The sequence below is a fragment of the Entelurus aequoreus genome, linkage group LG18 (assembly GCF_033978785.1).
Source record: "Entelurus aequoreus isolate RoL-2023_Sb linkage group LG18, RoL_Eaeq_v1.1, whole genome shotgun sequence".
In the NCBI taxonomy this organism is placed as follows: domain Eukaryota; kingdom Metazoa; phylum Chordata; class Actinopteri; order Syngnathiformes; family Syngnathidae; genus Entelurus; species Entelurus aequoreus.
In genome coordinates, this window is record NC_084748.1 from 983,591 (window position 1) to 994,451 (window position 10,861).

General features: G+C 44.8%; 1 protein-coding gene across 4 annotated transcripts; it reads right to left on the reverse strand.

Moving 5' to 3' along the window:
• Positions 1-5,758: 5,758 nt before the first annotated feature.
• Positions 5,759-10,109, reverse strand: LOC133633452 (type-2 ice-structuring protein-like). 4 transcript variants are annotated; one of them, XM_062025982.1, is made up of 6 exons: positions 10,087-10,109; positions 9,480-9,583; positions 9,223-9,323; positions 7,704-7,826; positions 7,482-7,590; positions 5,759-5,905 (listed from the first exon to the last, which is right to left on the reverse strand). In XM_062025982.1, the coding sequence occupies exons 1-6, from the start codon at positions 10,092-10,094 to the stop codon at positions 5,835-5,837; spliced, it is 516 nt and encodes a 171-aa protein (XP_061881966.1). In that variant the 5' UTR covers positions 10,095-10,109; the 3' UTR covers positions 5,759-5,834. The 4 variants fall into 4 exon arrangements, with proteins under 4 accessions (XP_061881966.1, XP_061881965.1, XP_061881967.1 ...); XM_062025981.1 differs by lacking the exon at positions 10,087-10,109 and adding an exon at positions 9,857-9,960 and having other exon boundaries at positions 9,480-9,578; XM_062025983.1 differs by lacking the exon at positions 10,087-10,109 and adding an exon at positions 9,857-9,958.
• Positions 10,110-10,861: the final 752 nt, after the last annotated feature.

Here is a 10,861-nt window from a genome sequence, read left to right on the forward strand (position 1 = left end):
AAATCTGCAAATGTCACATTGTCTTCATTCTGTTACATGTACAGCCAATGGCTTGTAAGAGTCAGGTAGGCCTCCAAGAATCATGGCTATGATCAGACTATCACTGAGAGTCTCACCGGCATCACAAAGTGCTGTAATCAGGTTTTCTGCTCTGATGACGTAGTCCATAGTTGACTCTACGTCTGCTTTCCGTAGTTTTGTCAAGGACGTGTACAAGTTGATTATTCGTGGCTTGCTTTTTCCTGAGTAGTGGTCCCTCAGTATTTTCAGTGCTTTCCTGCCATCGTATGTAGCATCATGTCTTATTAAAGACAAGCTTTTATCATCGATCAACCTTATGAGCTCTGCATAGCAGTCTGGATTCTTTATTCTGTCCGCTGCTGCTTGCTCTTCTCCTACTGGTTCATTTAGAACAGTGTCTCTCAACTTTAAAATATGTAAGTGTCCCAAAAACCTTGCTTCCCAAAGGTCATACTTGCTTTCGGATCCATCAAAGTACAGCTGCGGGGATACTGCTCCAGTAGTACGAGCCGCCATCTTTGTTTAATCTCCGCACTTTAGCACTGTGCTATGCTAATTAGCTCAAACTTTACCGCGGTTACTTCTTCTTCGAGAGTATGCGCTACTTTGGCTAAAGTCCCTTTTATGCTCCGTGTAATACTTCGCGGTTACTTCTTCTTCGAGGGTACACGCTACTTTATGCTCCGTGTAATACTTCACGTTTGCATGACCTTTATCCTTGGTCAAGCAGTTCTCCTCTGTTAGCTCAAGTCCACACCTGCAAACTTTCTTGGCTTCTCTGTCCATGCGTCGACTCAACGCTACCTTGCGTTGTTTGCTTGAGGTGGCTGGAATCGCTGGGGTTCCTGGGCCCATAACCTGTTAAGGTGTTTGAGCTTATTGGAGTTCTTTATGCGTGCACATGAACGACACTTTATTCGAGTTCGATCATCAACGTCCTCTCTCCGAGGATACTTTATTTTCTTCTTCTTCTGTTGAACACACAACTGCTGCGGTGTTAAACACTACACAGCACCAGAGCGCCCCAAGTGGAGAACATGCGCTACAACATCCAACCTCTACAATAAACACACAGAGTAAGAGCGCAGATATATACAATCTTAACAAATTGATTCAAAAATATCTAGCTTTAAAGTATACACATATATATTTAATCAGTGAAACATAACATTTCACATAATTGATCCAATGGGATTGATTTGATGTTGATCAACGCAAAATAAAAGAGTTCAGAACTTGGAGCCGCCCTTTGCGCATGCGCATATCATCTTGGCGGGCATAACTCATTAGCATAACGTCTTCTGGCGGGAGTGGACCGCATCAGCAGGAACCGAGAAGGAAGGTGGAGATTGGTCTTTGGTAAGTATTCTTTTTTTTTTATATTACTGTAACTGTACCGCTAGTGTATTCATGCTATATACCACATTTCGTGTATTGTTTGTGGGGGCGAACTTGACTTTTAAAGTCCGACTTTGCATGCTAGCTTGGTAACTTCCACCATGGCCACTAGCTTAATAGTCCACACATGAACAGTTATTATATGACATAAGTCAGGCCGGGATGAACGTGAGGAGCAGCGTGAGCGGGGAAGATTATTGACGTGATAAATGTCTGCCCGTGTAGTTTGACTTTATTCAAAACTTAAGGTGCCGACCGAGATGCTGGTGCAGTGTGCCCCAACCCCAACCCCAACCCCCAACCCCCATACCCCCATACCCCCAACCCCCAACCCCACCCCAACCCCAACCCAACCCCCTACCCCCTACCCCCAACCCCAACCCTAACCCTAACGCAAAGCAAATATCTTATTGCTTTGATGCTGAGGGTGTTAGCCCTGCCCCCTTCCAGCTTAAAACCTCCTCCATTCCTGAGACAGGCACATCTCCCTCACAGCGCTCGATACGAGGACATCGCGCTGTAGAGAAATCATGGAGAAGCCACAGCCAGCCTGAGGAGGCCTAGAGGGCCGAAACGCGTCGCTGGAGTCAGGTCCAACATGTGTTTGACATCACATCTAATGCTGAGTGTGATTTCTTTCTTGCAGGGTGCCCTGAGGGTCTACCGTTGGAGGTGGACGTTACCGGCGCGGGCTGTAGCAGGACAGTGCATCCTTTTTCCCTTTTTCATCCTCCTAACCCTAACCCCCTAACCCCCTAACCCCAACCCCAACCCCAACCCTAATCCAAACCCTAACCCTAACCCTCTGACCCTAACCCTAACCCTAACCCTAACCCTAACCCTCTAACCCTAACCCTAAACCCTAACCCTAAACCCTAACCCTAACCCTAAACCCTAACCCTAACCCTAACCCTAACTCTCTCCGGGGGGTCCTGCGTTTGGCGTGGGCGTCGCCTTGACGGGTTGTAGACGGACAGTGCACTCCCTTTGCCCCTCCCCCTAACCCTAACCCTAACCCTAACCCTAACCCTTATTTTGGACTGATTTCTCCACACCTGGCTTCTTCCTCGGCTGTCTGATGAGCGGACTTAACGACTGCAGGTGTGAGATTTAGCCCCGCCCCCTGCAGAGCTCCAGTAAAATCCTCCCTCTTCCACAGCTCCATTTGGAAAAAGGCTCCAGCGGATGAGGTGGCCATCTTGCTGGAGACCTCAAATGTTGAAGCTTTACATGCTTGACGAGGCCAAGAAGGCCGAAACGCGTTGCATGTTAACAAAAATTAAGAAATTGGTTGATGTGTCTGACACCACTCTCGGCGTTGTTCGATTGGGGTCCCCTGGGGGGGGGTGCGCTGGGTGTGGGGTCACTCTGGCAGACTGTTGACGGACAGTGCATATTCCCATTTCCCTCCCCCAAACCCTAACCCCCCAACACCTAACCCTAACCCTAACCCCCTAACCCCCTAACCCTAACCCTAACCCTAACCCCCTAACCCTAACCCTAACCCTAACCCCAACCCTAAACCCAACCCTAACCCTAACCCTACCCCTAACCCTAACCCTAACCCAACAGAATAAGGCCTGCATTAAACAATGCGGACACGCAGGCCTTAATTGTAATTAACGCCAGAAATTGGGCCGGCGCAACTATGGACATTTTGAAGAGGCATTATTTAAACGCATTAAAAATTGAAAAGGACAAGCTGACTCCTATAATTGGATACAATTGGAGGTCTTCCTTTTTTATTGCCTCCAACTGGGCCAAAAAGAAGTTTGGCACAAGGATGACTTTTGACACCCTACAACTGGCGGAGAGCCATATAGCCTCGCTGATGATGACACCCAAAGGCCACAACGAGCGAGCGGTTCCACCAGGACCGAGCGATGACGCCGGGACGACGAAGCCTGTCTCTGCATCCCAGAAACCTCAGGCCATGGTGGAGATTGGCGGCGAGTTCCCTCCTCCTGCCTGCTTGGCGCCGGCTGTTCTGATGACTCCACAAGATTCCAGCACACACGCAGAAGCTTCCTGCTCCGCTCCTGTGACGCAAGACGGCAGACGAAGGCGAGAACGCAGACGGCCCGTGAGTGACCTGAGACCGTGGAACATCGGACCCCGCGCGCCCCAGGTACAGAGTGCGACTTGTGGTTCACCCCCTCCCACCTGCAGGCGACCTGAGACGGAGAGGATGAGACGACCGAGTCCTGAACGCATCGTTCCTCCTGACTACAGCTCGCTCACGCCCATCGTTGTCCAGCCAGCCACACATGTCGGTGCGGTGACTTGGAAGTCCCCCACTGACGGGCTGACACGCTGGTTCCGTAAATGGGCGGGCCCACCACACATGACCCATATATCGGGGGGATGTCTAAATGGGGTGCAAAATGTCTGACTTTGTGGGTGTTATCTGGTTGGCCTCCTTTGGGGACTTCCGGGGGGTTCTGCGTCTGGCGGGGCGTTGCCTTGGCGGGGAGTTAACGGACCGTGCACAAACCCCTCCCCCTTTCTCTCTCTCTCTCACTCTCTCTCTCCCGCTCTTTCTTTCTTAATCCCCCAAAACCTAACCCTAACCCTAACCCTAACCCTGCGTTTGGCGTGGGCGTCGCCTTGACGGGTTGCAAACGGACAGTGCACTCCCTTTGCCCCTCCCCCTAACCCTAACCCTAACCCAAACCTAACCCGCCAGTGCCTCCAATCCGTCACTTGGTGGCGCCCTGCCGTTCGTGCGTCCCCCGCGGCCCTGTTTTCGAAATGTGGTGAGGGGCTCAGACACCTCAATCAATAAACACAGGAGACAGGTAGATCAAAGCAAACATTTTAATACAGGTACCAAACAACATCATACTTACCTGGGTGTTTGTCCACTGTGTGATGCCCATCATATGTCGGGGGGACACATCACACATGTAGGAAAACCTTTGATCTTTAGGTTTGAGTAGTCGCTGGCGACACTGCAGTGGGGAGCTTAAGCCCCGCCCCCCTGCAGCTCACCTATATATCCTCCTCCTGCCAGCAGGCTCATTCCCTCTCCGGCCGTGATGAGGGGACATCCGGCCGTGAAGACAAATAGGGAAGCCTCAGGAGATTAGAAGTGCTCCACCTACTAGGGAATTAGTAGCGTCCCAGTAGGCATGAGGTCAAAAGCCAACCTGACGAGGCCTAGGGGGCCGAAACGCGTCGTTGGACAGCCGCAAATGTTTTTTGAGTGTGTCTGCCACCACATTGAGCGCACGCAATGGGAGTTATGTCGGATGGGGTCCCGGGGGTCCTGCGTTTGGCGAGGGCGTCGCCTTGACGGGTTGCAGACGGACAGTGCACTCCCTTTGCCCCTCCCCCTAACCCAAACCCTAACCCAAACCTAACCCTAACCCCAACCCCTAACCCTAACCCTAACCCTAACCCAACCCTAACCCTAGGTTTCCACAAAGATAAATATCATTAATTATTAATATTAACATAGAGTTAAAGGTAAATTGAGCAAATTGGCTATTTCTGGCAATTTATTTAAGTGTGTATCAAACTGGTAGCCCTTCGCATTAATCAGTACCCAAGAAGTAGCTCTTGCTTTCAAACAGGTTGGTGACCCCTGCTCTAGAAGGGCGATTCATTGCAGCTGAGGGCATAAGCCACGCCCCCTGCTAGCTCTTTTACAAAAACCTCTTCTTGCATTCGCGGCTTATTTTACCTACAGCAGTTGAGGGGGCAACTGACTTAGGAGAAGTGATGAAGCCAAATTTTCAAGTTTCATACCTGATGAGGCCAGATAGGCCGAAACGCGCGTCGTATGATTTTCAAAGCTTGACTATGTGTTTGACACATAGTCAAACACAGTTTTCATTCGGGGTCCTTGGGGGGTGTGCGTCTGGTGGGGGCATCACTCTGTCGGATTGTCGATTGGACTGTGCCTATCCGAACCCCTTCCAATTTCCCTAACCCTAACCATAACCCTTACACCTAACCCTAACCCTAACCCTAGTGGGTTGTTGAGGCAACCAGCTAATGGGGATCCTTAATAAAAATCAAATCTGGCAGGCCATCGATGGACAGTGCCTCTCACCCTAATTCCCTAGCCCCCACCCCCTCCTACTCCTAAACCTAACCCTAACCCCAACCCTAACCCTAAAGGGACAAGCGGTAAAAATGGATGGAGGGATGGATGGATGGAGTTTGATGGATAAGCAATCAGACACTCAGGCATCGACTGATTTGGCCGAGTATAGACCTGAGCGGTATCATCGTGGTCAAGTTGGTTTCATAACATTCAGACTTGGTGAGAAATTAGTTTATACTTCTGCTCAAAAAAGTCAGCATCTGCAGCCATTAAGGACAAAGACACATCTTGTGGACAAGTTTGATTTATTCACAATTGTCAGAGGCACTGACACTTTCAATTATTTCTGTACTCGAGGGCTCTGTTAAGTATGATTCATGACACAGACTGAGGGATGGAAGTTGTTACATGTAAACTCTTCCCAGCACTTTCCATCTGCAAACACCAAAAAGAATCAGTAAACGTCAACGTTTTTGTAGATTGATATCAATGCTTGGTGTTAAAGGTCCAATATTGTTCAACTGTTACAGTATAACAACAAAACATTAAGGAGTGGGATAGAAAGACACAAATGTTAGCAACATTAGCATAGCTATGTGAGCTACAATGCTAACGTTAGCAGCAACTTCATTTTAGGTTAGTCTCTTCACTAAAGAAAAATACAATCATTTTTAAGATGTGTAGCAAAGCCAGACTTTATTTAATTTAGTTTTTCACAGAGGACAGACTTCTTTAGCTTTCTTTTCTTCTCTCAAACGTGTAGCACACAAGTAAGGAAGGTGATAGAATTTTCTCACATTTAGGGCCTGATCTATTGAGATCCAAATACCGTGCGCTAAACGTGTGTTATACAATAAACAAATCTATAGAATTGCGTTTTGCGTGTGACCTACTCAAACTGCCCAATTTAAATGATCATTTTGCATGATGTGCCCATGGAAACACTCATTTCCCTCCACTGCTGCCCACTGCTCCCCAAGGGGATGGGTCAAATGCAGAGGACAAATTTCACCACACCTAGTGTGTGTGTGTGACAATCATTGGTACTTTAACTTTAACTTTAACTTAACATTCATGTTAATATGTCCTCCAACCTGTGGGTTTTTGCAATGTTGAACCAGCAGCACATTTCTATAATCGGTACCACCTTTTCTGCAACATAGAATCGTAATCTATAGACAACTAAAAGTATTTTTAGCACATTGACGCAGTGAGGCGATAAACCATTACAACTGGAATGATCTCAACGCAAGAAAATGCATATTGAAATATGATTTTTTTCATATAGGACATACATTATAGTAAAATATTTCATAAATGAAAAAATGGAATGCCATAACAAAAACACCATCAGACACCAAATTCAATTTGTTAAAATCATCCCCTTAAGTCATCCAGCATTAGTACAATTATATAATGATATTGCTGAATATACAATATTTCTGATATTTTTTATTCATGAAAATGGATGGATGGAAGTCCATACAGTACATGTTGACACACACATAGGACCAAGGATTATCTGTCTATCATGTCTTTGCAGCGCAATCCAGCTCCTTTCTCACAGCCGTCCGTGTAACTGTGTCAGTTTGCGCATAGATTTCAAAGGTGCTGAATAAGTATCCTAAATAGCATCCGCAGAACAGTTTTAGTCTTAATAAATCACATTGCGTGTATTGAATGATTATATTTGCATCTTCTCCTCCCAGTATTGTTGGCGTTTTGGTCATCAGCATATATTCTGAATATTCATGAAAACAGTGAAATGGATTTCGCTCCTTATTTTGCTTACTGAAGATGAGCAATCCTCTGTGCATTAGCTTAGTAGATCAGCTTTGCGTTTGCTATCAAGTTTGCACGCAAACGTTTATTAGATCAGGCCTTTGGTGTTCATAAACAGACTTTATGGAGATAAAGTATATCATTGTGAGAATGTTTTAAAATGTCCATTTTGCAAAATACAGGACCTTTAAGACATGACACATGTGGTATTAATTTGTCTTTTAGTCACCTTTAGGAGAAATATATAGACAGCACCCATTTGAGTCTGGTTCTGGGTGACCTGGACACCAGTACGTATAGTCTAGTTCTGTTCCGTCACTCCAGAGCCACATATTTTTCTACACAGCAGAAGAAATATGAAGAGAACAAGCAAATCCATACAATCTTAATATTTTTTGATGGACATGTCAACATCCAGATGTTAAAGAAATGATGCACAAATCCAAGTGACCTCTTGGCAAGATGAGCCTCCAATCCACACAGGTGTCTGGCTTCCTGCCATGCGATGAATCAAGTCGACCTCGCTAAAGTTGTGTACTGATGCAAGGTTGGCCCCCATGGCCTGACAATGTTTCTGTACACAAAGAAAGACCACAACGAGATGCCAGTTGACAAAGTCAGCAAGCAGTGTTGGCACTAGGAATCTTCCCAGGGTCCCCATCAAGTCAATAGTCAGTAAATCTTTGGGGTCCCATTTATTTGTAATCATTTTGAAAACAAATGATAAATGTATACATTATCCTGTTACATCTCACATTCTATATTGTGTTTTGGAAAAATGTTGCCATAAATCTTACTTAATTCATAAAAAAATAACAAAAAAGAAAACAAACGCAGTATTTGTGATCGGTAAAACTTTCGGCGAATCTACATTTAAGAAACAGTACCGGAAAGTGCATTACTTTGAAATCGACCAATAATAAATCATTAATAATTTCACCCGGCAAATATACCGTATTTTCCGCACTGTCGATGAATAGTCGATTTTTAATCTGTTTTCACATATTAGGCGCACCGGATTATAGGGCGCAGTCATATTGTATATCCATCCATTTTCTACCGCTTGTCCCTTTATATTTTTTCTAAATGTAAAAGACTTCCTTGTGGTCTACATAACATGTAATGGTGGTTCTTTGCTCAAAATATTGCATAGATGATGTTTTGCAGATCATCTTCAAGTCGCTTTCTGACAGTCTTTTCAGGATGCGCCGTTTTGTGGGCGGTCTTATTTACATGCCTCCACTTGGACAGCGTCTTCTCCCCGTCATCTTTGTTGTAGCGGTGTAGCGTGCAAGGACGGGAGTGGAAGAAGTGTCAAAAGATGGCGCTAACTGTTTTAATGACATTCACACTTTACTTCAATCAATAACGGAGCAGCATCTCCTCATCCGGAAACAACAACAACAACACCGGAAATGTGTCTGTGAAAAAGTGTCCGACCGGAACTCTCTAATAACTAAAGTTCCTTTGGTGAATAATGTAAACTCACTACACCGGTATGTTTTAGTGCTTTCATGGCGAGTTTACTGACAGATATAAGTAAAAACTGTATAGTACTTTATATTAGAAATGGCTTTAAAACATCCATCCATCCATCCATGTTCTACCGGTTGTCCCTTTCGAGGTCGCCGGGGATGCTGGAGACTATCTCAGCTGCATTTGGGCGGAAGGCGGGGTACACCCTGGACAAGTCACCACCTCATCACAGGGCCAACACAGATAGACAGACAACATTCACCCCTTCCAACGCTTCAAAAGCATTGAGGTGGGTAAGCTCAACCTTATAGTCCGGGTAATATGGTAAACAAAACCCCCGCGGAAAGCGATAATATGTAAAAAAGAAAAAAATCCCTGCGACGCTTGGACTTCCTGAATTTCGCGTCCTTTTTGATTTAAATGCATAAAATGACATAAATAGTGTGTGAACGCCAACACTGAGCAAGTACACTACAAAAAATCTTCCTAATTACCTGAGCTGTAGACCAGATCATGGGATTGGGAAGTAAGCGGAAACAGCGGTCCCCTGAATCGGTCCAATTGCCAGGACAAGAACTGTTGGACAGGATGTGTCCTGAGGAACAAGATGACATTTCAGACTACACCAAATGTTCTCCCTGGGTAAGGAAAGGCATAGACCGTAGGATGAGGTATGGACTCTGTGCTTGGTACAACACGTCATTCATAGCATTCAAATGCAGAAAGAAGAGAAAAAGCTCAATGGGCTCACCGTGGACTGCAGTCAGTGCCATCATAGTGCAAAGCAGAGATGTTGTTGAGGGCCTCATCTTAGCACAGAGCTGCACCCAATGGTGGTGTTCCTCTCCTGCTGTGCTTTATAACAAACAGAAGATCAGAGTTCAGCACACATGAAAGGGCAACGCACCATCCAGCCCATCTAGAAAACAGATGTCTACGTCACCACTGCGGCAGCTTCAACTTGGCCATGATTTCATGACCAAAAAGTGAGTAAATACATTTATAAAGAACTTCTCACAGAGAGAGCTCACAAAGTGATTCATCAAGTGGTACAATCCAAACAAACATGATGCAACAACAGAAACATTGTGAAATAAAATATGATGTCATTTTTTGAAAGATACCAACTCTTGTGCAGTTTTTGAAGCAGTGAAAGAAGAAATGTCTTGTTGTCTGGACTCTTTCTGTGTGCACAATGCATGTTTTTCCTGTTAACATTTCATGCCACACGGGTGTCTCTCAGCGTGGCTGCTGAGCAAAGTTGGATGCGATAAGCTTCTGCAAACTCAAACTTTGCCCCCGTTTTGTCAATAAACTTAGTATTTGCCAGTGTAGGCAAAACCTACATCATAATTTACCTTGGCATCACACCCGTGACGGTAAGTGGTTTGACATCTGGCGGCTGCTGGATTTACCATCAGTCCAGGTTGGACCCTGTCACTCAACCCACGCCATCCGGGACCATGAACAGGGGCAGAAAATGTCCTTCTTAAAATCTACTGTCGCAGGCTGTCCAAGTGGTGTCTTGGATTGACCGCGAGGAACATTTTAGGCAGGGCTGTCCGATCTTTTTCCACCAATGGCCACATACTGAAAAGTCAAAGAATGTGGGGACATTTTTTATTTTGTAAAATGAATACTAAAAACACACACAGACAGACAGACATAAAATATATATATATATATATATATATATATATATATATATATATATATATATATATATATATATATATATATATATATATATATATATATATATATATATATATATATATATATATTTATATTTATATATTTATATATATATATTATATATATATATATATATATATATATATACTATATTGCCAAAAGTATTTGGCCACTCATCCAAATGATGAGAATCAGGTGTCCTAATCACTAATCACAGGTGTATCAAATCAAGCACTTAGACATGGAGACTGTTTCTACAAACATTTGTGAAAGAATGGGCCACTCTCAGTGATTTCCAGTATGGAACTGTCACAGGATGCCACCTGTGCAACAAATCCAGTCCTGAAATTTCCTCTCTCCTAAATTTTCCAAAGTCAACTGGTGGCTTTATTATAAGAAAATGGAAGAGTTTGGGAACAACAGCAAGTCAGTCACCAA

Coding starts and splice junctions, on each gene's coding strand:
- LOC133633452 (XM_062025980.1), bottom strand. CDS start 9,929: ATGCATTGTGCACACAGAAAGAGTCCAGACAACAAGACATTTCTTCTT. Junction 9,324..9,479: donor GGCACTGACTGCAGTCCACG/GTGAGCCCATTG, acceptor CTTGTTCCTCAG/GACACATCCTGTCCAACAGT. Junction 7,827..9,222: donor TGATCTGGTCTACAGCTCAG/GTAATTAGGAAG, acceptor CTTTGTGTACAG/AAACATTGTCAGGCCATGGG.